Source organism: Argentina silus (assembly GCF_951799395.1).
Source record: "Argentina silus genome assembly, chromosome: X".
Classification (NCBI taxonomy): Eukaryota; Metazoa; Chordata; class Actinopteri; order Argentiniformes; family Argentinidae; genus Argentina; species Argentina silus.
Window position 1 is genome coordinate 304,516 of NC_139653.1, and position 27,153 is coordinate 331,668.

General features: G+C 42.0%; 1 protein-coding gene across 3 annotated transcripts in view; it reads left to right on the top strand.

Annotated features, from left to right (window-relative positions):
* Positions 1-9,395, top strand: part of wapla (WAPL cohesin release factor a) — a 31,609-nt gene extending 22,214 nt beyond the window's left edge. For 2 of the 3 annotated variants that reach the window (XM_083695899.1, XM_083695901.1), the window contains 8 exons: positions 739-815; positions 2,223-2,395; positions 2,627-2,742; positions 3,012-3,287; positions 3,579-3,786; positions 4,202-4,290; positions 4,790-4,885; positions 6,189-6,298. In XM_083695899.1, the coding sequence (XP_083552025.1) occupies positions 739-815; positions 2,223-2,395; positions 2,627-2,742; positions 3,012-3,287; positions 3,579-3,786; positions 4,202-4,290; positions 4,790-4,885; positions 6,189-6,266 (1,113 nt within the window). In that variant the 3' untranslated portion in view covers positions 6,267-6,298. Of the gene's footprint in view, positions 1-738; positions 816-2,222; positions 2,396-2,626; positions 2,743-3,011; positions 3,288-3,578; positions 3,787-4,201; positions 4,291-4,789; positions 4,886-6,188; positions 6,299-7,049 lie in introns of those variants that run through there. The other variant, XM_083695900.1, reaches the window with a different exon arrangement.
* Positions 9,396-27,153: the final 17,758 nt, after the last annotated feature.

Genomic DNA, 27,153 nt, shown 5'->3' on the forward strand with positions numbered 1-27,153 from the left:
GAAAATACAACGAGAGGGCTGAATAAATATCCAATATGTTGCATCATAAAAACATTATGTAGGCTAATGAACACTTTCAGCTCACTAACTATTTATTACACCAAAGTCAAATGGTCACACTGTGGAGCTCACTCACCTTGCACATTTTGCCTTAAGCGTGAAGTAATTCCAGACAGCAGACATGATTGTTAGTGTTGTCACCACACTCACATGTCATCTCAGCTGTGTAATCATCAGTCGGCGACACGCGTGTTTGGCAAGGTTTTACGACAGTTTGCGTCATGGCATCGGATCAGTAAATAACATTCCCCATCTCCGATTCCCGATCCAGCATTTTAGGCCAATATCGGCCTGATGACATAACTCAGTATCGGATCGGTTTCTCAACCCAGCAGACTGTCTGGCCGTGTTCTTTGCATCTTTGATTGACAAGTACATTACCATGCTTTGGAGAATTGAGATACAGCCTTAAATTCAAGCCGTAAGTTCAAACAGCTAGCAATTTTATGTTGAAACATCGCAGAGCCTCCACTAAGAGGTTCCTTGCCAGCAACTTAATCTAGGTGATACAATACAGCAGCTAGCTAGTGTGATATTCTCTCCCCTGATGGGTACATCGTAGAGAAAATTCCCATAAAGTAGAGCATCACCCAACTGTCAAGCTGCTCATGTCTCTGGTTTTTGCACCATTTTTGAATAATTTCCATCCTCCATCTGTTTCTCTTCATTCCATGGCAGGTCACCGTCCAGAATCCAGAGAACCAGGGCTACCTGATTGCCTATAAGGATTCCCAGCTCATAGTGTCCTCAGCCAGGTGAGAGAGAGTCAACAATCATTATGTTGTTGAGAAAGAGTGAGACACTTCACCTAAACAACCACAGAAGGATGGACATTCCTTTGAGGCTAAATTCTTCCTCTAAGCCACCTCCCTGGTGCATTAATGATCCATCAATGCCATTGGTTGACCAGAGTCCATGCATCCCTGATTCCCCCCGGTCTTAATCAGTCACAGATTGAAAGAGGGATAAAAACTAGCTGGCCCCTCAAGGACTGGATCTGTGGAGTCCTGCTCCAAAACCACTTTTCTCCAGAAACTCTGTTCAACTTAAGTCCCATTGAAAGGTCACCATAGTGGGGTGGGGTGCTGGAACTATGACAGCTACCACTTTGGCTTAAATCAGTGATCCACACTCCTGGTCCTGGAGAGCCGCAGTGCTGCAGGCTTTTGTCCCAGGTCCACAGGGAGACACTTGATTTAGCTAAGCAAGGTTTTGAGGAAGGTCAAAAAATGAACACCTGCCAAATGCGGTAAAATTTTGCCATTGGCGGGTAAATCTGTAAATCTTACCAGCCTCTTTAACAGGTAGCCAATACTATGCTTCAATGTAAAAATGAAACTGGTGAGATCTGTGATCATGGTCACCATAGATTCAATATTTCTGACAACAGTCCTGCTTCTCCTGCCTCCTCCAGCTGATTATAACTGCTGCACATCTAATTCACGCTTCTCTTGACTTTCAAACAACCCCCTGAGTCTATTAGCTTTCTTAGTTACAACGAAATAATGGATTAAAATAAAGTATTGAAGTAAAATTCAACTCCACATGACTAGCACAAGATAGCAACTTATATGTGGCCGCTTGCGATTTAGCAGATAGTGATTGGTGCAAAATTAAATTTTCAGTGCGTCAGGAGTCATGCTAGTGAGTTTTTTTTATTTATTTTTTTATCTTTGCCTTAATGATGATTTGAAAGAAATGTGGCTGGTAAAAACATCAGAGTGGCTGGTGAATTTTCTCATCCACAACCTTGGCTGGTAGACCAAAAAGGCAATTATATGCCCTGTTTTGAAGATCAGTAAGAGGATTAATTCAATCAGGTGTGATAGCACTATGCTGGGTCTAAAACCTAGACCCATTGCGACTCTCCAGGACGAGGATTGAGAATCAGTGTCTTAGATGATGATGATGGTGCCCTGACTCCCCTCTCCCACTGGTAGTGCATCAGAGCCATGACCTGTTTAGGGCTCAGCGTTAAATCTCTCCGTAGTGCCAGGTTAGGCTTTGACCAAGGTGGCTGAAAAAGCCTGAACTTATTTATACAATCTCGTCTCCTTTTTCTCTGCCCCCCCTCTCTTTCTTTATCTCTCTCTCATTTTCTCTCCCTCTTTTTCACTACCCTCCCTCCTCTCTCTTTCCTCCCTCCTTGCCCTCTTCCTCAGAGCCCTGTGCTGCTGTGAGGATATGATCCAGCGCTACAGTCGAGAGGTGAACAGCTCCCTGTGTTCATCGGGCACTGCTCTGCCCTACTGCAGCTTCAGTAACGTGGGCAAGGCTGTGGAAGACTGCATGAGGGCTGTCATAGGGGTGCTGCTCAACCTCACCCACGACAATGGTACACTACCTTTAGATTTATACTTCAATGACATCTTAACCTCACTTATAACAACATTACATTACAAAACCTTTTAAGCTTGTTCAAACACACCACAACGGTACAGTGTATCTATATTGTTACTACATCTATTTAACCTAAAGGTCACCCACAACATCAATACAATGCTACATGTGTTTAGCCTTACTCACAGCACCATCTTGGTAACTAACTGTGGTGTGTGTGTTGCAGAGTGGGGAAGCACAAAGACTGGGGAGCAGGATCAGCTCATCATCACAGCTCTCAACTGTGTCCTACGGGTCCCACGCTACCTACCTCAGGAACAACGTTTCGACATCAGAGTACTGGTGAGAGCATCGTGTGTGTGTGTGTGTACGTGCGTGCGTGCGTGCGTGCGTGCGTGCGTGTCTCATAATGCAGACAGGTGACATTGTTATGATAATCTTTGTTCTCACAATTATTATTAAAAGTATTCATATAAGAGAGAGAGAGAACTACCATGTTGTGTAGAGAACATTTCAAATAGGCTTTTTAACAGCAGCTCTGCCTCCTCTCTCATTTTCTTCTCTCTCTCTCTTCTTTCTCTCTCCTCCATCCTGCCTATGTTCTCCTGCAGGGCCTTGGGCTGCTAATTAACCTGGTCGAGTACAGTGCCAGGAACCGTCACTGTCTGGTGGACATGGAGTTCTACACCACCACCAGCCTAGAGCAGAGCCAGGGAGAGGGAGTGGGGGAGGAGGAGAAGACTCAGGGTCCTGAGCTAGCACCAGCCCTAGCCTCCACACAAGCAGGAGAAGAGCCTGCTACAGTATGCCCCACAGACGGACAGGCAGATGGGACTGAGGAGAAGACTAAGGGCCCCTTCTCTGGAGCCCTGGCTGCTCTGGTGCAGGTAGGAGTGCTTTTAACAACACCTTTTCAAACTAGTTGGAGAAAAACGTCAACTCATTCTCTCGTAGAGATGTTTTATATGAATGGTCAGGGATGGTTCAGGGACGGTTTCCCTGGACACAAGTCTTCGACTGGGCAAACCCTAACCCTAAACTCCCACTTTCAATAGACCTTTGACGATACTTTTCAGTTTTAAGCATCGGCTTAATCTGTTTCTGGGAAGTTAAACTCAAGTATCCTGTTCCATTTTATATGTGTGCTTTGACTGACCATTTTGTTTCTCTGTCCATAGTTCTTCCTGGAGCGGGAGCAAGCGGCCATCATGGCTGAGGCGCAGACTGATGTCATCATTACCGAGGCGCCCAAGCCTCAGCATGACCAGAGTGGTGAGTGGCAGGAGACCTCGGGGGAGATCCAGTGGGTCGCCTCAGAAACCAGCGAGAATGACAAGGGGAAGGAGAAGAAAGAGGAGGAGGAAGAGGAGCTGGACCTCAACAAAGGTAAACGAACACCGTGTGTGTGTGTGTGTTATTTTGCCATCACACCTATCAAATGCAGGAGCTGATGTTTATTACATGAATAAATTGGCATATGTAATGCATGAGGAGTGACACTGGAATATTTTTTGCCAGCTATGTTAGCCAGAGAAAAAACTGATGTTCTGAAGCTAGCTGCCAGTAAACCTGTGTGAAGTGACCTGTTGACTTGGATCATGGAGTATTTGGAGTAGAAAAATAAATTAAAATAAAAAAATTCGCAATGCGAGTGGGTGTGTTGTGCACCAACTGCAGAGCTGGCTTTATGTGTGTGGCTGTTAGCAAACATTAGCAATGTAGAGGCTAGTCTTATGTCGGTAAATCTCACTAATCCCATCTCTCTCTTTCTCTTTCTCTCTCTCTCTCTGTGGTGGTGCAGCTCTGCAGCATGCTGGGAAGCACATGGAGGACAGCATCGTAGCCTCCTACACAGCTCTGCTCCTTGGCTGTCTGTGTCAGGGGAGTCAGGTAAAACTCCAGCAAAACCCCGTAATGACAGCATGAAACTGGACAAAATACACTAGGAAACCAAAAACCTTGACAGTGACTGTGTTTTTTCCCTTTGAAATAAATTACAATTGTGAACAGGTCTATTGTAGTATAAGACTAGTTATACACTATTAACAAAATACATCTTTTTTTTCTTCGAATGGGGGTTCGGCTACAGGGGGAAAAGTTGTGAACCCCTTCGGCAGGACAATGGCAGGACAACTCTGAGCCTGGAGGACTGCTCTGTCTGCAGGCTTCTGTTACACACTTCTGTTAAAGCCCTGAATCAACACACCTGGTTCAACTAATAGTGGTCTCAATTGAAGACCATTACTTGTTGTTTCAGGTGTGTTAGAGTTGGGCTGTAACAAAAGCCTACTGAAATGTTTCCCCTGTGCTGCTGATCCGTGGCATTACTTCTAACAGATTATTTTTCTCCATGTTAATGGTGTGCATTTGCTTCTTTATCTCCCTGTAGGTCAGTGTGATTACTGTGAGGGAAACCCTACCCAAAGGTGATTTCTCCATCATGACGGAAATGCTGAAGAAGTTCTTGAACTTCATGAACCTCACTGTAAGTTACAGTAGGCCAGTGTTTAAAAGGTTCATACTGTCATCGCAATGGTGGTGTAGAGCATTTATAATAATATCAGTTTCCACATGAAGGTTTGGCAGAGACTGTTTGCTATATTTTGTTAATAGCAAAGCAGATCTAATGTTGATAATCTGACTCAAATGTAATTATCACAATGTGCAAAGAATTGTTGAGTTTGTGCTGCATTAGTGCAAGAAAAGTCAAATGAAATGAATCAAATGAGGCTTTAATAATACTATTGTTGTGAAGTTATGTGAGGTGCTACCAAAAGCCACCACAAGGTAGTAACGGGCTGTGAAGGATGTTTGAAAAGATCCATCCTTTTAATCACTAAAATAAAAATGAGAGAATGGTTAGTGATGGTTTGCCTTATCAGCTTGCCCTATCAGATAGATTGGCAAAATCAAGTTTATTATAGTAGCTCAAGAATAACAGAAATTAAGAGTGGAAATATCAGGTTATCTTAACGAGGACCAAGCAATGGGACCAACTCCAATCTACTCTCATACTGTCATTACGCATTTTCTCAGCGCAGAGAAGCGGGGGAAATGTTTCAGCACAGTCTGATATGAATGAGCACGAGTTGGCTTTAATAATGCAATGTATTGATTACAGAATGAAGTAATCTGATCAGCAGAGTGTGTAAATGATTCCTATTCAAATGAGGATTCCAAAGTTGTAACAATTATCATTGCATTCAATAAATGTTATGAGAGCCCCAGCAAAGGGGGGTGTAGCCTTTTGCAAACAGGTCTTCTGTTTTTAATGTTTAATAAATTAAAACCTTTTTAGATTTTTTTCGTTCACTTTTAAAGTGAAAATGCACTGTATTCTTATCACAGACAGATGACTTGTCTGACAATGGCCAAGTTCTCTCCCACATACTTTGCTCTGTTTGAAATATATTTACGGATCAGGTATTCTCTGTATTCTCTTTAAGGTAGCCATGGCCCTGTCCAGAGACAACCCATAACCCAGTGTTTCCCAAAGTGTGGGGCAGGAGTACTGCAGGGGGGGGGGGGGCGCAGGAAGATGGGATGGGAGAGAGAAATTAAGTGTACTGTAGTGGGGGAAAAATCCCTTGAATGTGTAGAATAGTAATATGGTGCAGGGAAGATCAATAAGTTCTGTGTAGGCTTTTTTCAATCCATGATTTCAACAAGGATAGGAGTGTGTAAGATAGGAATAGGGTGTTATATGTTATGTTACTTGAATTTTCTCTCCACAATTTAACTATAAAAAAGTTGTAACTATAATTGCATCTTTGTATTGTTATTTATAGAGAGAAAATGCCGGTTTGTACAACTATGCAACAAATACAATTCATTTTACCAAGAAAGATGGGGATCGTGTCGTGTAGGGGGGGGCCTGAATTATTTTCAATTACCAAAGAGGGGCCTGACTGAAAAGGTTTGGGAACCACTGCCATAATCCATTGGCCCTAGACGCCTGTGAAGATCTGAAAGGATTAAGATGGGTATACGTATAAAAGTCTGTACGTCACAGACTGCAGGATGTAAACATATTGAGTTGTGGAGACATTTTTTGGAGACCGGCGTCACTGTTATGATCGCTAGCAAAAAGTAATCTGTGGTTGCTCAGGAAATATGTTCTGATTTTTCAGATTTTTTTTTCTTAGTAGGTGTACTAAGCTAAGCCGTTAATTAGCTACCTTTTGCTAGCAATCATTACTCTGATGCCTGTCTCCAAAAATTACTAGTGTCTCCAATTTTGTTTACATTGTGCACTTTGTGACATATGGACTTCCATAGCGTATTGGCAAGAAGCTAGTAGCTCCACCCTGCCCTCTGACAGGCTAGTAGCTCCACCCTGCCCTCTGACAGGCTAGTAGCTCCACCCTGCCCTCTGACAGGCTAGGTAGAAGTATCACCAACTTGCTTATAGCTATCCTAATCCTTTCAGATCTAAAGTCTTTATTGTGATTTTCACAAGAGTTTCTGGACAGCTGCCAACTTTCACTCCACCTATCCCACTCTCCTCTTCCATTTCTATTTCTGTCACTCACTGCCTCTCTGTATCTCTGTTCTTCACCTTTCAGACTTCATTTCACACTCAAACACCTTTTGGATTTGCTACTAGAAATGTTGCTTACTGAATGCTTTGTCTCTCTATCTCTCCACAGTGTGCTATGGGCACCACAGGGCAGAAGTCCATCTCTCGGGTCATAGACTACCTAGAGCACTGTTAACGGACGATTCCTTGCACTCTGAGCGCACGTTTGGCGTGGAGGGATCACACCAAATCTGGCAACCCCACCTTGTACAGGCCCTGTACAGAGAAGCCACCAGGGGGTCATCCATGTCTCAGCAGTGTCCATCCGCATCACTTCAGGCTGAAGAGCAGGCCACACACATGCACACACACCTGGAGCACTTTCTGAACCAAAGCCACATAAACATACCTTTGTCTTTTGTATCAACGCTGTTCAATCTTCACATTCCCAAATCGATGAGACTGTAAGGTCCTCCTCTGGTACTTGAGAATCACACATTGCTCACCTAAGAGGAATGTCAACGTGTTGACACATGTCACAGTCAACACACATACTCGGCCAGGTCAAGCCTCCTTTCGAGAAAGATGTCTCAGAGACATCCTCTAATGCACCCTCCAACCGGGGGGACCAGATTCCTTGTATGAAAGGTTGAGATTGCTGGCATGCTGAATGAACCTGTTGGATCGTACCATTTGAACCATTTCATTGGTTCATTCATTGCATCATTTTGTTTCTGTATGTCCAATTAAGCTGAGGCTGGAATCATTGGTGATGGCATGAAAATGGGTTGTGTGTGTGTGTGTGTATGTATATGTGTGTATATGTGTGAGAGAGAGAGAATGATATCTATATGACACTTCTGCGTTTCACTAACAGTACATTGTTGCCCTTGGCTTGCGATAGAAAAAGGAAAGGGAATCTTTTAAAGCTTTGGTTTCAGCTCTGATTGTGCTCATTATCTGTGTAAGCTCTAAAGGGTATCGAGTCAGAATCTGTCTCCTTTGCAATGTGTTCACTTTTAAGAAATCAGCAGGTCTGGATGGCATAAAATGTAATTTAAGTCATTATTTTTGAAATAATGGCACTTGAAATATAATGCTATTATGAATGTCTTTTATCTCTTGTCTTTCCCAGTTTGACTTAAATTGTTTGAAATTGTAACTTAAATTTCCTTAAAAATGTACATGTGTAATTATGCATTAATCAACAATGATACGATTGGTATGTTACTAAAAATAATTATGAGTTGTATGTTCCTTTTAAATTAGCAATGCAGTTGTTACTGATGCTGCTTGTTTCAGTGTATGTATTTATTTTACCATACCATCATGAGAACTTTAACTGATATCGTATGAGACACTCCGGCTCCCCCTCTCCATGTAGATACACACATTTAGATTTCATTAAACATATTGGAGTTGGCTAGACATGGGCCTCATAACTCCTGTACAAAAGGTTTCCATTTGACTTGACTGAAACCCTAGTATAAAGGGTTACAGGGGACATTTTATTATAACCAAACTTGGGACTAATTGATTTTACATTACAATATAAAAACTTACTATATTTTAGTTTGTTTGCTGATTCAATCCATGCATGCACGTGTTAAAACCACAGTCCGTAATCCATGAGGCTGTTTTTTGAATATATAAATGTATGATATATACCCATTGATTCTTGAAGAATATTACTTATAGATACCTCACTGTCTTAACTCTTGAATATAAATCTGTTTTACTCCAATGTTTACAAACATCAGGGTCGTAAACAACCCCTGTATAACTTCAAAATATGTTTAAAACTCCTATGTTGATGTCACAAACTGTCAGTCCTTGCATTCAGAATTCTGTCACTTCATTTGAAACGTAACATTTTCCAACCCCATCCCTCATCTTAATGTGGCGGGCTGACATGTTTGTTGTATTTCAAATTACGGATTGTGGCTTTAAATTAAGTGATCATCTTTAAGCTGTCACATTTTCATAATTGTGTCCCCACTTAGTCATGTTTCCTTGCTCACGTTTGTGTCTCTCGTCACATTGTTGGATGTAAGGTCTCAACTACTCATAGACTGATCATGATCCATTTCTGCATAAAAAATAGTTTCAGCTAAACTAACCTGTCTTGTGCTCCAATAAGATACTGATTGAATGACAGCCATACAAATAGCAGGTTGTTCTGGTTTGTAGAGCTGCAGTGAATGTTTCCTGCCTGTTGATTTGAAAATCTGGCCCTGAATGTAAATACACCTGTACAGAGTGGGTAATGGATGTTAGAAACGCTAGACTACTTTTCTGAAGTTGATATTTTTATTTTATACAATATTTCCGAGTTGTGTCATTTGAAGTAAAAGTAATTTAAAAAGTATAAAAAGACAACTGCAGGAAAAAAAATAAAAGTTTGTACCGTTTCAAGGACATTGTCTTTGGTTACATTGTAAATAATTGTATCTCAAATAAACAGTTGCTACTTTCAGTACATCTCCTGTTTTTCTCATTTCTTATATTGAGTTGTACATGTTTTACATTCTCATACTAACTAGGTTATATACACTCTTTGGGATATTGAACATTGTTTTATTCTGTATTGGTATTCTTATGAAGAGGAGCCAGCCATGCATGACTATATTTGATCTTGTTTGTCCTTATTGTCCATGACAGAGCTTTCATTTGAGTGTGTACTGTACTGTATGTGATGCCTCTCTCTCTCACTACTCTTCACTCTTTCTCTCTTTCTCTTTATCTTCTTTTTCCTCTCTCTTCCGTCTGTGACAGACTCAGTGGCGAATGCTAGAAACACAATTTGTATACTTACCGGAGTGACAGTTTGCAGACAGAGCCCCTCTGGCTGACTGACAGGAGTATAATGGAGACAAATAGATGTTTGTTGGTGTTAAAACCACCGCCTCTTAAATCAACAGAATGCAAATGGGTTGAGGGGGGGGGGAGGCTGTTTCAGCCAGTGCATGTAGATTGGGACCTGTATACATGCTTGTGTCAGAACCGATGAGACAAGGTAATGAGAGTAGTGGACTGTAAATACTCTGAATGTACTTACATCATACTGTTGGTTAATCACCCGTGGTTATCGACAAATAGGATTACATTGATGCAGTGCAATGTTAGGGTAGTGAATGAATTAGTGCAATGTTAGGGTAGTGAATGAATTTATACATTGACAGGCTTGTTTCTTTGACAGGCATATTTCACCGCTCCCAGCACCCCATACCACCTCATTATACATGTGAATGGATTTGAATTCATGAGATTATCCTGAAAAAAAACATCTGCTATGAATATTCATGCAATCAATATGAGATGCAGTGGATGCTTTCTTGTATAGTTGAGAAACTATACAAGAGTTTCTGGGAGGGGGGGGGCAGTCTGTCAGGATTTGCTAAAGGCTAATGAGATTGATGTAAATTCCCCAATGAGTATGGATGTTCTTCTGAGAGAGAGATACTTTACAGAGGAAGAATCACCCAGTGAGCTTGTTGTTCATCTCAACCCTGCATTATGTACACACACACACACTACATACACAGACACAGCGACACACATATACACACACGAGCGAGACTTCATCAGTGGTACTACCTGCCATTTCCGCCTCAGGCTCTTATAACTCTGCTGTCTTTGGAGTGGATACCACCCTCAAATCAAGAAGACACACACCAACACACACACACACACAGACAAACAGGCTCCTCTTTAATCTCACACTTTAAATCATTGAACCCACTAGCCCATCTGTATTGCTAAGTGTGCGTGACCTGCACCGTAATGGATGGGTTTTTATGTCTACAGGCTAGCCAGATGAGTGCTGGGTACCTATGTGAGTGGGGTTGGTGAACTGCTTCTGTTTCTCTATTTCCTACCTTGGAGATGAGTCAGTCTTAATTCCATAAGGAGTAGAAGTGTGTGTGTGTGTGTGTGTGTGTGTGTGTATATGTGTGTGTGCATATGTGCGTGCGTGCCTATCTGTGTGTGTGTCTGTGTGTGTGTGTGTGAAGGAGGGGTAACTGACCACAGTAGAGCATCTTGGTTCAACCACAGCAATTGCCTTTGGGATTAGACTATTTCAATGCATTGCAAAACAGGCTATGCTGTGTACATTTAGGACACACACACACATGTACACACATACTTTGTATTCAGTGGCTGGAAAATAAACTGATTTCCATTCCGCTATGATATAATCCTGGCAGAATTGTAAATTATATTTTACACAGTTGATCCTGACCTCTCTTTGAACAGAAGTTAAGAGTGTGTGTGTGTGTGTGTGTGTGCGTGTGTGCGTGCATGTGTGTGGGTCTTAAGACCTGTTAAAGGGAGCAATTAAGGACTTTGTCATTCTAAAGAGTTAGATTTAGGGTGCATGTTAACATGGATGAGGTCCAGATAGATACCCCTGATCACACCTGCAGGGAGAGAGTATAGTAAGTGTCTGTGGAATAATTTTAAACATAATTACGACACTGATTTCACACCCAGCATGCTCTCTCTCTCTCTCTCTCCTTCCATCCCTCTCCATTTTCTCATTCTCATTTTCTCCATCTCTTTTATACCCCTCTAGCTCTTTCTCTGTTTACCTGTTAGCTCTTTCTCTCCCTCATTCCCTCTCTTTTTCATTTCTCTAGTGGTCTCTCTCCTCCGTGTTTCTCTGTATGCTTACCATGGCTTGTTTTGATTTTAGAGATAATACTGACTGCCAGCAGGCTCCTTCAGTCCGACTGTAGGAGACAACTATGGTTTTCACTGAAGAAAAGTACCTAAGAGCAGAGCAAGGAGTCCCAAGTCTACAGTAACCAGAAGTCTCTGTGATCACCATTGAACTGAGCATTCAGACAGGCTCAATTCACTTGAGTGAGTGATAAAGAGACAAGAAAGTAAGTGAACTGTTTGATATTGAGTCGTACTTGAAGCCTGCCTGTGCCAGACATAAGTTTTATTATAGTATTATGTAGCTAGCGTTAGTGCTGTCCCCTCAGATGCTAGCTAGCTAGCTAGCCCCTTTTTCAGCAAGAAGACAGACACTTCACAAAGAGACAAAGAGTCTTTCCAATGTCACATATGAGGTAAAAAAGAACAAAGGGGTTAGGGTTAGGGTATATAACAAAAAGGAGAAACAGCTGTGTTAGTGTTATCCAGGGGGATGCTATTTAAAAAGGTGGATTTTCGGAGAAGAAAAAGAAGAAGAAAATCAGACCTGAAAGGCTTTCTATTTATATTATCTTGAATAATTGAATCTCAGGAATTCATATGAATCCTTCTCTCTGGCAGGGTGCCCTGTAAAGCTGTAGTGCCTGGGGGGGTGGGGGTTTATTGAGGGTAGAGCCACACAGAGAGGCAACTTAGGTTCTAGTTTGGGGGAGTCAGTCTGAACCACAGAAAGGGGGGGGGGGCTCTATAGACTATGGATAAGTTGGACTAAATAGTGGGCGTGGTAGTTGGTATAGGGTCACCATGCGACTGAACCATAGAGCCACCAGTAGTTAAACCACACTCACCTGTACTCTGGCCTCATATTATTGGCCTCTGTTATTTACCCTAACCCTAACCCTAACCCCCTTTACAAAGATATGACATTGTGATAACAAGGGGTTGGACTGATAAGAACCACACCATTGTTGGGGTCCAGAAAAAGTTCAAGTTTTGATTTTGACATTCCCAGGAAATGAAGTTGTTTGAGCGAAAAAACACCTTTGTAATGCAGGTCAACAATGTTAAACTGCTTTGCTTCCAGAGTCTTGTGTGACTAAAACCTTTTGCATGGTAAATCCAAAACAACAATGCAAGCCTCTCTCACTATTGCTCTTGGTGTTATTAAGTCTGCTTGGTGGACTATGGAAAGTTCACTTAGTTTCTTCATTCTGTCTAGTCCAATTTATCGCAGCCTTCAGGCAAAGCTACACCTGAACTGCAAAGAAGTCTCTCACGTGGAACAAATTAGCCATCAGGGGCAGAGGATGTCTCTGTCTCTCTCCTGCTTTATTCCCTCTATTACTTTTTGTTATTCTTAAATTTCTCTCATATTCAATTTCTCTCCATCAAACACAAGAGTGCAGGTAGAAAAAAGACAGAGAAATAAATATATAGCTGGGCTTGCTGCAGAGAATATTTAGATGTTTGTACGTTTGTGTGTGTGTGTGTGTGTGTGTCTCTCTCTGTGTGTGTGTGTGTGTGTGTGTGTGTGTGTGTGTGTGTGTGTGTGTGTGTGTGTGTTTGTGTGTGTGTGTTTGTGTGTGTGTGTTTGTCCATTTTGGAGCTCCAGTATGCAGATGATGCCATCACTGCTCACTCGGAAGAGGACGTTCAGTGCATCCTGGATGCTTTCACAAAGGCATACAAGCTCAGGGGCTGGCCCTAAACATAAAAAATACTAAAATCCTCCACCAACCACTGCCTGACAAAAATAGACTGGCCCAAGTAATACATGTTGACAATACCACCCTTGAAAAAAATGTGGACTACTTTCCCTACCTTAGCAGCCTTCTCTCCTCCCAAGCCAACATTGAAAAAGAGTCTTTGAGGATTGTGACATCCAGAACTAAAATCCAGGTCTACAAAGCAGTAGTGCTCCCCACCTTACTGTATGGGTTAGAAACATGGACCACATGGGCACCATAAAGCCCTGGAATCACCACCAAAAGATGCCTCTGCAACATTACATGGATCAGATGGGAAGACAGGCTCACCAACACCAATGTCATATATCAACAGCACCACCACCATTCAACACCAGCTCCGATGGACTGAATGTGGTCAGGATGCCCAACTCTTGTTTCCTGAAACAGGTCGTGTACTCATAACTGAGTACATGACAGCAGACCCCTTGAGAACAAAAGAAACGGTTCAAGGACAACCTGAAAACAAACCTCAAAAAGTATCACGCTACAAAACACAGGTTGACATGGAGGAAAACTGTCCAGGAGAGTTCAACACTGTACGAAGAAGAACTCTGCCGTGCTGCAGAGGACAAGTGGCAACTTCGAAAGGAGAGACTTTCCATCAAGAAGGCCCGACCACCACCCACCACCACTCTCCCTGGCCCACATTGCACCAAAATATGTGGCTCCCGGATCGGCCTCTGTAGCCATCTGAAGACTCACAAGCAGGATCCACCAGGAGGGCAGTCATACTCGACCCTGAGTTATCACCAATGATGATGGTGTGTGTGTTAGAGAGAGTGTGTGTGTGTGTGTGTTTGTTTGTGTGTGTGTGTGTGTGTGTGTGTGTGTGTGTGTGTGTGTGTGTGTGTGTGTGTGTGTGTGTGTGTGTGTGTGTGTGTGTTTGTACAGCCTGACCCCTGCAGTCCCCTGAGTGTGTTTATTCTGTAACCAGCTGGGGGTGACAGAGAGAAAGAGAGAAAAATGAGAAATACTTTTTTCTCGATCACTTAAACCATTGGTATGAAACTGGAGTTCATATGCCCACCACAAGAGTAACAGTTTTAGCAAAACAGTAATTTCTCATTGCTTTCACACAAAATGCAAAAATGCAACTGTTTTCAAAATAATTAACACAACTCTCTACATAAGACACACAAATCTAGTAAGTCAACAAGTAAGTGTTGACAAACAAAACTAAATGATTTCCTTACAGCATATAGCTATTTCTCCAATTATAGTGAATCTTTGTAAACTCTCATTGCTCAATAGTTCAACTGACAATCGGTAATGCATTTTTTGTTGTTGTAACTATCTGCTTCTTTCTGAATATTTCAGATGAATTTGATTTATATTTATAGTAAGCATTAATATAACAGAAGCAAAACTACATAAAAAATATATAGTACAAATATTTTTTAAGTTCTTACTTTGATTTGTTTTACCTTTGCTTCCAATTGAAAGTTGGCCAACCTGCATAATGCATATTGATGGTTATAGTTACTATTTAGTGTGCCATTATTAAATTCATTTTTCATTAGATGACAAATGATACTGAATGATTTTGCAAAATAAATGTGGTGTTTAGGAGACCGTGTTAACTATTTTGAAAAGCTTAATACTGTTTCAATAAATGTGCTCAAGCAATCGAAAAAAACTGTAACACTGGGGGATTCAGATAAACTTTACATCCTCCCTCTCTTTTACTCCTAATACTCCCTCATGCAGTATTGATGGAACTCTCTCTCCAGTCTTAATTACCCTCTCCATCATAGCAATGGCAGCTCAGACCCGAGACCACGTGATGCTGGGAATTGGGCTGCCGTCCCCCTGGGTTTGATGTGGCATCTAATTTTAGGCCCGCTGCACACCGCTGTGGGAGAATCACAACAGTGACTGTGCGATAGTGGTGGCAGGCTGTTTTTGTGATGATCTCATTGGCCAACGGAGGGAGCTGTGAGCCTTGTGGTTCATACCGTTCATAGAACATAGAGCTGGATTAAGACATACATACCGAATGTGAAACATCATCATGAACAACACAAGTATCTACCTACTGAACTAAATAATGATTCAAAACATGAACCAAAGCATGTTTTTACTTTTCGAGAGATGTCTTGACATGTACTGTATGTACGTAACAGATTCTTTGCCATTCAATATTCAAATTTGATCAACTGATCAATTGTCATTTTTAATTATAGGTTTTGTGATTAGACCCTTTTTCATTTAACTTCTCTAAAACAATGAAGAACACATAGTAATTCACAGTCTTAACTCAACTACATTAACTTACATCTTTGTCAGAACAGTATGTTGGCAACACTAATTAATTCACATTATTTAGGATTAATAAAAGAAAGATTATGACACCTCACCACCTCTGGTTGCCATGGTGTTGAATCACAGACTGAAATTGACTAAAAGAATTGTGCTGATTGCCACCTTGTTTAAGGCTCAAGGTTACTTCTCTGTGCCCTTCCGGTGCTTGCAACTCACTAAGGCTTTGAAGGTTGCAAAGACTGGAGGTTGAAAAGACTGATTTCATTTGTATGTTTCTCTCTCTGCCTCTCGATCGCTCTTTCCCTCCCTCTCTCTCTTTCTCAGACTCTCTATCTCTCCCTCTCTCTCTATCTCCCTCTCTTTCAGCACTCCTACTGTGGGTGTTTGGCCCATACCTGCAGCCATTCCCAGAGAAGAACCAACATAGTCCTCAACCATGCAGACCCTTTGAAATACATTGTGCTTGCAAAATCCAATAGGAATCAAAGATAAGAATATGTCTTTCATGTTGTTGCTTCAGAAGCAATGATAATTTCCAGCCTCCAGTAAACTGAGAGTTTGAGTGAGGATCCGCTCTGATTTGCTTTCCGTGTGTCAGAGTGCGTAGAATCAGGTTCAGGGGCGATGGAATGATCAAGAAACTGGGGCCCTCTCTGAAAGGGTGTGTGTGTGTGTGTGTGTGTGTGTGTGTGTGTGTCCGGTGTGCATGCATGCATGCATGGGTGTGATGTAGTATGGTGTGTCTGTGTGTGTGTGTCTGTGTGTGTGTGTGTGTGTGTGGAGCCTTGAGGCCCCAGCCATGCACAAACTTTGATTCTTATGTTGTGGGTATTCCTTTGAAATCATAACCATCTATATTTAACATTTCTACATGAATGATAAACTTCAATAAAGAAAACACAGTAGTCATAGCTACAGTACAGTATTTCATTATTTAAAGGAGAGAGTTGTCTTTTACTCCCTTAGCCGGATAGAAGCACTGTCACGACTGTGGTATCAGGAAGACTTGAATTTGTAAACTATATCTGTAAGTTATCACTGTAGTAATGTACTGGGATTTATATATGAATTATACCTTAAGACTTGCATAAAACCTTTAAAAGACCTACATACTGTAGATGTTTCACAAATTGTGAAATATCATGCTTAAAAGGGTGGCAATGGGTTGATGCCACTTTTGGCAAAGAACCATAAGGACCCTTTAAGTAGTATGACTTTGCTTATTAATTAAATCTATGTCGGCTTTATCTATGGAATTAATTCTTAAAGTTATCCATCATTTAGACTGGGGTGGAAACTACCACTATCATTCTCCTCCCAGGATGGTCTTACAGCAGCCCCGCAACATTCCCATGAACTCTTTCACAATTCTCCCCGGAATCCAATCATTTGCAAGTATGGTTCATATAGCGGTGTCAAATGGAAATACACATATCAATACAGAAAACCAATTTAAACATATGTTTTTTTCACTTTGCGTTTTAGCTTGGAACAATAGCACAAATGTTCAAACAGTTGAAGGGAGAGCCTTTGTCTCAGTGTTTTGGTGTTGAATACACATCAGGAAATAGGCATGCAGACTATATTGCCCTAAAATGTCTCTTTGTTTTCCCATTTCAAGCCTTCGTAGCATCCCCTTAGATCCTGAGCTGCCAGAGTGAAAGACACACAACTATCTCCCAGCTTGTTGGCTGTGCGGGGCTTGTGGGGTTTGTGTTAATAGTCTAGGCACATATTAGCTAGCTAATAGCAAGCTAGCTGCCCTCAACCAGTACTTTAGCCATATGTGCATGACTGAGAAGATCTCTTCTTAGTCATACACGTACACCCTACAAATGAATCAGCAGCAACTTTAGCAGCGACTTCCATCATTCTTTCTGTCTGATCTCCATGTCCTTCTCTAGCTCTCTCGCTACTGCACTCCTTCTCTGGCCTGGCCTTGTATTCAGAGTATGGTTATGTTTTATTCAAATGCATTCCTATATAGAATGTTTCTCTCTTTCTCTCTCTTTTTTGTCCTAATGATGTCCTCTCCTGTTATTTGCTCCTTGCTGTATAGAAGTCTCTAGTGAGGTGTCCTCTTCCTCCCCCTGAATCCTCTACTGCTTCCTATCTCCTCCCTTGTTGCCTTTACCCCAGGCTGCCTTTTACCCCCCACACATACACACACACACCCTACACAATTTCCTAGCCTAATTAAGAACTCCCATAGGTTCTGGTTACTCAGCACAATGTTGACTTTTTATGGTTCAGCCAGGGGTTTCTGGGTCACACCAGGCGAGTGAGATGGGATGGTGAGGCTGGGGAGAGTTTATTTAGAGTTGGGACTCATAGGCCTTTGACAGGCACGTACAACGCATCTTAAATGTTTATGTATCCTTTTTTGAGTATCGAAGGAATTCAAGCACATAATTGACAACCATAATAAACTTCCTCTGAATGAGGAAAGAGCAGTGCCAATAACAGTCTTGTAGGCATGTATACTAATTAGTTCCCCATGTTTGGAGAGAAAAGGCTGATACGTTTTTCACTTACAATACTGATGGCAACGTATATACAGTTTACACAAAGGTAGCACTAAAAAAGAGACAGCATGCATCTAGACATTCCCTGCTTAAACAGTGGGGGAACTATTACCTGCTGTGTGTATTCCGATGAGTGACAAGCTACATTGGAGGTTAAACACAATGAAATTGATCAACACAAATTGAATGCAGCCTCTATCCCTCCGGGGGAGGAGCATGCTGCAATCACAAGGTGATGCAATTAAAGAATTCCCAGCCACAGAAGTAGAGCCTTGCGCTCCCTTCCTGTAGGATTCGTCTCAGGAAATGGAGAATGAGTAGCGCCTCATTTCCCTGCGATGGTGTCCAATCCCCCCCCCCCCCCCCCCCACACACACACACACACATACACCTGAGAGTGGACAGCTTAGGCGTGTCTGCCATAATAATCGGCTGATTTAGACGGCACACGTACGTTACCCTCTCTCTCGCTACAGGGATTAACTGTCTGAAGCATGCCATGAGGGTTCGAGCCGAGTGTGTGTGAGTTTCCAGGGTGTGCGGTGCTAAACGTGATTACATTGAGAGAAGATATACTCAAGAACTCATAGCTATAACTCCCCCTGTCAGCAGCTTTAACTTGTCTGACCAGAGGAAGAAATACAAAAAAACAGGTTCTAATCAAACCCTCTACTTTCATCCTTTGAATGTTGTTTTTGAATTTTTTGTATGGATTGTGGAATAGATTCTATTGAAATTCATGGTTACCTGGGTATCTGGAGGTTGATGTCTAGGGAGCATACTCATTACTGATGTCTGCTCATGCAAGTAGGGCTTCCATTAGTCTCTGGGTGCACAGGTTACCTAATAAACACAGTCTGTTCATCTGTTACAATGAAGGGTACATAATGAACATCCCCAGGAGAACATTACTGGTTGTCAACAGTGGACAGGTAAAAGTGAATTAGTGCATGCTTCCATATGATTGCAGTATCAATCAATCAAGCACATTTATTTATAGAGCACATTTCGTACAACAATGCAATGCAATGTGCATCACAAAAAGATACAACTGTTAAAATGAGGCACATACATTTGCATCAGTGGAGTATATATTATAAATTATAATTAATTAAATTAATTAAAGTATACATTATTATAGACATAAAAATACAGAGTAAACTCTAAATCTAGACTGAGAATAGAGGACTGATATTTTGACACATTATAATGTGATAATGGTGGGCTGAAAGACAAATGTAATACAATTAAATTAAATATAATGGACAGACAATGATAAAAGAAATACAAGAAAAAAAAGAAAGCACTAGGCAAAATAAAGTGTGAGAACTCAGTGTAGATGGGTAAATATATGATATGTGGTATTCAGTATGATATAGTCTGTCCTCTGAATGACCACATCTGGTCTACATTATCGTGGCACCTTAATCCTTACATACATTTGGGTTCTATTAAAAGATTCTTAGTCCCTAAAATGACATGATATAGGCTAAGGTGGAGGAGACTGTGCTCCCTTCAAAAGTATATAAACCAGTGTTTGAGACAACCAGTCGCTAATACATCTTGAATTGGATTCAAGTGCTTGTTGTTTGTTCTCTGTATCATCAAAACCAGGGTTATATTGGGTACATACCTTAAAAACATGTCAGACATGTACTCTGGTGCAAGGCCATGTTATGTTTTGTGAACCAATACAATTATCTTAAAATCTATTCTGAAACTAACAGGCAACCTAGGCAGATATCTTACAACTGATGTAAAAATGTGAGCTTTTTGGTCTTGGTCAGTACACGTGATGCAGAAATCTGAATCAGTTGCAGCTGGCCAATTGCTTTTTTGGGTAGACCAGACAGGAGAGTGTTACAGTAATCAAGTCTTCTAGTAATGAAAGCATGCATACATTTCTGGGTATCAGCCTAAGAGAGATACGGCTGCACCATGGCAATGTTCCTCAGGTGGTAGAAAGCTGTTTTGGTCTAATTTTTTATGTGTGCTTTACAATTTAGTTCAGAATCCAAGACCTGGTGCTTCATATTTAGTGCCTGTGACTTAAAACGTGAGGCACTCTTTCTTCCAATAATGAATACCTCAGTCTTGTCTTGGAGGAGGTTTTGAGCCATCCAAAGTATTTAAATTGGTAATACAGTTTAGGAAATTATAAATGGGGCTAAAATCTTTTGCTGCCAGAGAAATGTATAGTTGCATATCGTCCACATAGCAATGAAAATCAATACTGTGCTTTCTGATAACGCTACCAAAGAGTAACATACTGTATATAGACTGAACAATACCAAACCCAAAATGGAACGTTGTAGACAACATTGATGTTGATCTCTGAGTTAACAAATTAACAATTCTAAAAACTAAAAAACTTTGTGGGCTTGCACAGTCTTGGCTGTGAAAATAGTTTAAAGATGGTTTGGATGATACATCGATAGATTTGCTGGGGAGGCTGAACCAATGTACACAAGATGGTAAGAGGGTAGGATATAGGCTGATAGATCAGAGGTTAGATAAATAGATGAAAGAGGGGAGGGATAGATCAGAGAGAGGGATAGGGGTAGAGTAGTGCAATTGTCCGGGGGAGTGGGGTGCAGGGGTTGGTAGGTTGTCACCTAGGTGCAGAGTTGGAGTTCAGTAGGGTGACAGCTGCAGGGAAGAAGCTTCCTCTGAACCTGCTGGTTCGGGTGCGGAGAGACCTGTAGTGCCTCCCGGAGGGGAGTGGGGTGAACAGTCTATGGTTGGGGTGAGAAATGTCCTTGACGATGCTGCGTGCCTTAGGCAAGCATCGTTTGCCCTGGACAGCCTCAATGGAGGGGAGTGAGAAACCGGTGATGCGTTGGGCAGTTTTCACCACCTGTCAGATGCAGAGCAGTTGCCATACCATAGCAGTTGCCATACCAACGGATCACCACTTTCCCTAATCAGAAGCCATGGATGAACAGTGAGGTCCGACTCCTGCTGAAGGCACGCGACATTGCCTTCAGATCAGGGGATGCTCGGGCCTATAGCTCATCCAGGGCTAACCTGCAGAGGGGCATCAAAAAGGCCAAGCACAACCACAAGCTGAGGATCGAGGATTACTTCAACAACAACTCTGACCCCCGGCGCATGTGGCAAGGCATCCAGGCCATCACTGACTACAAACCCACCAACACCTCACCCCTCTCCGTCGACGCCTCCCTGCCTGATGAGCTGAACCACTTCTATGGCCGCTTTGACAGGGACAACAAGGAGGTGGCCATCAAGGCTGTGCTCCCTGCGGATCACCAGCCCCTCACTCTCTCTCCCACCGACGTGTGTGCGGCACTGAGCAGGACTAATGCACGCAAGGCTGCTGGTCCTGATGGGATCCCCGGACGCGTCCTCAGGGCCTGTGCTGTGCAGCTGACTGAGGTTTGGACTGACATATTCAACCTGTCCCTAGCCCAAGCAGCTGTCCCTGCGTGCTTCAAAACCACCTCCATCGTGCCGGTGCCAAAACACTCCACTGCAACGAGCTTAAATGACTTCCGCCCAGTGGCCCATCATCATGAAGTGCTTCGAGAGGCTGGTCTTAGCTCAACTCAAGACCTGTCTACCACCCACACTGGACCCCTTCCAATTCGCCTACCGGCAGAACAGGAGTACAGAGGATGCCATCTCAACGGCACTTCACTCCGCCACTTCACTCCGCCCTGTCCCACCTCTAGGTTCATGGTTTAGCCAAAGTATTGCAGAGGTACTGCAACAGTCAACTTGCCTTTTCCACACATTTTATTTGAGGTAATTCACTTCAACGGTACAACCACCAGGGGGCAATGTCGAGCAATTCTAATGGATAGGCTTGTTATATATCTGTGTCTTCACTTGCCCAAATTGTGAGCTGATATTGATTATACATTAATTACATTTGTTTTACTGTATTTTTATTATTTTAAAGAATTTAACAACAATGGCAGTCTGGATGAATTATTTTGAGGAGTAGTCTATGAGTTGTTGTTTTAATTGGGAAAAAGAAAAATTATTGTCTGGTCGGTGAAATTCAAAATGTCCCTGGATAAACCTTAATTTGGAATGAATCGTGTCTTCATGGACACTTAATAAAATAATGTCAAACATGGAATACCTGTGGCATTGATTCCCCTATCATTGATTTGGCTATCTTACATCAAAACAGGTGGTCAAACGCTGGTATAGCCAGATAATACGATCCCCAGACGTATTTCCTGGTCTGCAGAAACTATCCCCCAGAACATAATCATTTGGATACTATGTTGGAATCGGCAGGGCAGGCAGAAAAAATCTGAAATTGTATATTAATTAACTCATAGAGTTATAATGTTTCTCAGTTGATTCCGCACATTTCAACAGTAGGCTATACAGTGGCTTCGGAAAGTATTTAGACCCCTTTGTGTTATAGACTCAATTTAAAATGGATTAAAAAAATGTTTTGCCATCAATCCACACACAATACCCCATAATGACAAAGTGAAAACATGTTTTTAGAAATGTTTTCAAATGTATTAACATTTAAATACAGAAATACCTCATACCTCTTAACACAAGTATTCAGACCCTTTGCTATGACACTTAAAATTTGCTCAAATGCAAAAATGTCCTCTACAAGCCACATATTCATTTTGGAATGAATATCTTTTGTTTTTATAGTCTGTGGTTTGCATAGGAATCAAATACACACAGTGTGGATTAGGTTGTCCTTACAAACTGAACAAATGGAGAGGAACAAAACTGCTCACGAATGCGACTCTGAGGCCTGGGGAGACTTACTGGGATATTTATTTGAAGTGTATTATTAATGTATTATCAATGTATTTACATGTTATAAAGACATGAAAACTTTTATTGCACAACAAACATGCTTTCAGCAGAACACACCTACAATCAACCACAAGGGGGCGATGCGACATCATGCAACAGCATTGCCCCTGGTGGATTTGCCATGTAACATTTTGTTCCCGCCCTGTTCCTTAGTCTATGTTTGTCTTTGTTCCATGTTATTTCATTTATTGTTTCCTGTTTATTTTTGTGTTACCCACCTTGTCTCTCATTTCAGACACTTCACCACCTGCCCTTGTGTGTTTCCCGCCTGTGTGATTGTCTACCCCACCCTGATTGGCTTCACCTGTTCCTCATCATCCTTCCCTGTGTATTTAGTCTGTGTGTTCCCCTGTTTCTGTGCCAGTTTGTACCTTGTGTCAAGCATTCCAGCATTTTTTCCCCCCTAGTGTTGAGTATTCCTGGTTATTTTGATAGTGTTTCTGATAGTCTCTCTGATAGTGTTTCTGACTTTGCTTTTTGCCTACCCCTTTTCAGATTATCTGCCTGACTTTTTGAACCACTTACCTGTGTACCAAACCTTCCTTTGCCTACCTCCTTCCTGGATTATCTGCCTACCCATTGACTGCCTACCTGTGTACTGAACCTTTTGGATAGTAAAGACTATTCTATTGGATTTTTGTCTCTGAGACGTGCATTTGAGTCCTCTGCCTATGTACTCCAGTCATTACAGTACGAACTGGCCAAACTATGGACTCAGCTGACTCAGACTTGGTGCATGCTGTGCTTTAAACCCAGGAGAGATGGATTCTTTGCCATGACGAGCAACTCACCTCAATCTGCCTGGGGGTGAGTGGGCTGTCAGAGCAACACAAGGGCTTCCAGGCTTCCATCGGCAGCCAGGTTTGCCAGCTGGCTGACCAGATCTAGCAGCTGATGGTGTGCCTCGAGACTCGCTACTATTCCAGTTCCACTCCTGCTCCCCTGCTCACACCACCGACACCGGCTCCTCACCTCTCCAGATCCAAGTGGTTCTCCAAGGACTCCGGTAACTGTCAGGTATTCCTGGTCCATTGTGGGTTGCATTTCGATCTACAGGCATTGTCATTCCAGATGGAACGAGCCAAGGTGGCTTACGTCATAACCCACTTTACCGGCAGAGCTGAAGCTTAGGCCACGGCCGAGTGGGCTAGGGATTCTCTAGTCTGCTATTCCCTGGAGGTCTTCACTGTCACTCCCCGCAAGATATTCAATCACACAACCCCTGGTCGAGAGGCAGCAAGAGCGCTCATGGGCCTGCGCCAGGGCAAGAGGCGGGTTTCCGATTACGCCATTGAGTTCCACACCCTGGCAGCAGACAGCGGCTGGAACTCCTCCACCATGTTTGATGCTTTTCTTCATGGTCTTTCCGATCCCATCAAGGACCAGTTGGCATCTCTAAAGCTTCCCCCTGACCTTCCCCCTGACCTCCATTTTGTCACCATTGGAGGCACACACCCTCTCATTCATATGTGTATTGTATTTTGTGTTTTTGAAAAAATAAATATACAGTGCCCTCTGAAAGTAACAGTAAACAGTTAAACAATTTTTCTTCTTTTGGCGCTACACTCCAAAAGTTTGGAGTTGGTTAAAGCAGAGATTATCAGAAATTACAACACTTTTTATCCATAATCCCCCTATTTCAGGGTACCCAAAAGTAATGGGACAATTGGCTTGACAGGTGTATCAGGTAAGTCAGGTGTGTTCCATCACATCATTGTGCGGAGAGCTGTCAATGTCTAGTGTTGATTCTAGACTTTGCATTTTGAGATTGCTATTGGTGTCTGTCAACATGAGGAACAAAGATGTCAATGAAAGTAAAGGAAGCCATTATTAGGCTGAAAAATCTGATTTAGAGGCACTTTCCGAAGTAATCCAGGCCATTGCACTTTCAATATTATGCTGTCTGTTTCAGACTGAGGGCTGACTTTTGTTTGATTTAAAATCCAAACTTACTGGAGTAGAGCCGAAGAAAAATGCTTCACTGTCCCACTGTACATATAAACATTTTCTTTTTAAGAATTTGCACCGACTGTATAGGCCTTTTGTTAATATTAGAGCTGTGTCTTTACAGGAAATAATATACTGCTGAGAGTGCAACATATGTTGCTTTTGTATGTCAGTGTGTCAATGGTTAGAACACTCAGTGCTGCTTAGTCAGAGTACCGCTGCATGCAATGTGTTAGGGAAGAACGTGTATCATGTCAGATTTATGCCTTGTTTCATGTTATTCACCAACCTCAGAGGAGGAAAGTATCTTGTGAATAATGTAAGGACATATGATGGAATGTATATTTCGGCATTTTTCTTGCATGGGCTCTATCCAGGGAATTTACATTTCAGCCTATTATTTTCAAGAGATCTATCAGCAGTGTTGGGGATGAATGGATATAAAGAAAGTTTGTCTTGGTCAGGCTTTGCCTTTGGGGTGAACTAACATATGGTTACACATGACGGTTTTTCATAATAATTCATCATTGATCATCAGTGAGTGTGCCGGAAGAATGATCTTGCTGAAACATTTTTCAGCAACACCTGTGTGGATGGATGGTCTGAATTCAACATACATACAGTGTACTGGTGTCATTTTACATGGTTGGAGGAGAGTTAATAAGAAAACTGTGTGACCAGCAACATAGTCCCTCATCAAATCGGCCCTCAGTCTGAAACAGACAGCATAATATTGGAAATACAATGGTCTGAATTACTTAGGAAACTGCCTCCTCTGAATCAGTCAAGATCCTGTCTTCAGCACTTCCTCAGAATCCAATGTGGGTTTACGCTGAGTAGCTTGACCCACAGTGCAATCACCAGATCTGAACTCCACAGTCCACCCTGGCTCGGCCATTAATTCATTCTAATGGTGGCCCCAGACCAACTGTCAAACCTATTCCTAATACAACTTTGTCTCCATTTGCATAATATTATAGGAAAACAGAGGACTGAAGTGGCTCAGGGATAAGTATAAACCTGGGGAGGCTGGTGGGCAAATAAATCAGAGGAAGGGCTCAGTGTAATGCATGGAATGGAATCAGGAATGATATCAAACACATATAAAACACAGATGTTTGGTACCATTCCTCATTCAGTTCTAGCCTCTTGATTTCTCCCTCCACCAGTCTCCACTTGTGTAGTTATTCCTGACAGACAGAAAGGCTGTGTTTGATGCAGAACATCCACGGAGATAGGGAGGTTGAATTTAATCACACATAGGCAAACTGGCCGTGGGCTCAGCACTGTATTTCTCCTGGCTGAGTATTAATCAGTGCAGCAGTCCTTTCTGCTGCAGAGGAGGGTGAGATTCTCTCATCTTTGATTTTCCCTTTTTCAAGTCTTGAGGTTTATTTTTAAACGCATTGATCCATATCCATGCACAATAGTCAAATAGACTACCATTTTATAAATTAATTATGGTTATTTTTGAAAAGTCGACAATGCCATTCCTCCTTGTCCTGAACCTTTTCGCATGTACCATAGACATTTCCAACTGCCTCCCCAATGTGAGTAATGCACAGCTGCTGTTCTAGAATATGATTGTTGCACCATAAGTGTGTTTTGGATATCATAGCCTCGTTTGTCTAATTGGGTCGATCTAGCTTGTATTGCTTATCTTTATCTTCAATTTTGCCTGTATTGGATATCCAACAAATGTATTTAACCCAAGACGACTGGCCCTGCGTTGTGCAAAGGCTGCCTTCAACTTTAGGTTTGTCCAGTACCTTTCAGAGATCAAATATGATCATATAATATAAAATGTACTTTAGGTAGGGCTAACGGTGATCTAGATTGATGGATGGACACAGTTGTGCTTTTTAGCGTAACCATAATGATAAGGCCACATCAGCTGATTTGATTATTGCTCATGCAACAAACTTGGTATTTCACAAACATATGTGAAGACAACTATAATTGTCTCATACAAATAGGCCTATACCCTAGCACACATTTCAATATCCATGTAATGGCTGACGGCTAAACAACAAATGTTTGAACTGTAAATGGTGGAACAACAAAAATGTCATCCCCACCCCCCTCACTCTAAAGTCATGGAAGGTCACCTTTCAAGTTAGTCAGTCAGTCAGTAATTACTGCAGCAGTTGAAGCAGTCATTTCAATGAATCACACTCTTACTATTAGCTAAATGTAAAGACTTTGTCATTAACTGTTCGCCCAGTGTTTCTGACCAGGTGACTTACAATATAAAGCATCAAGACAAAGT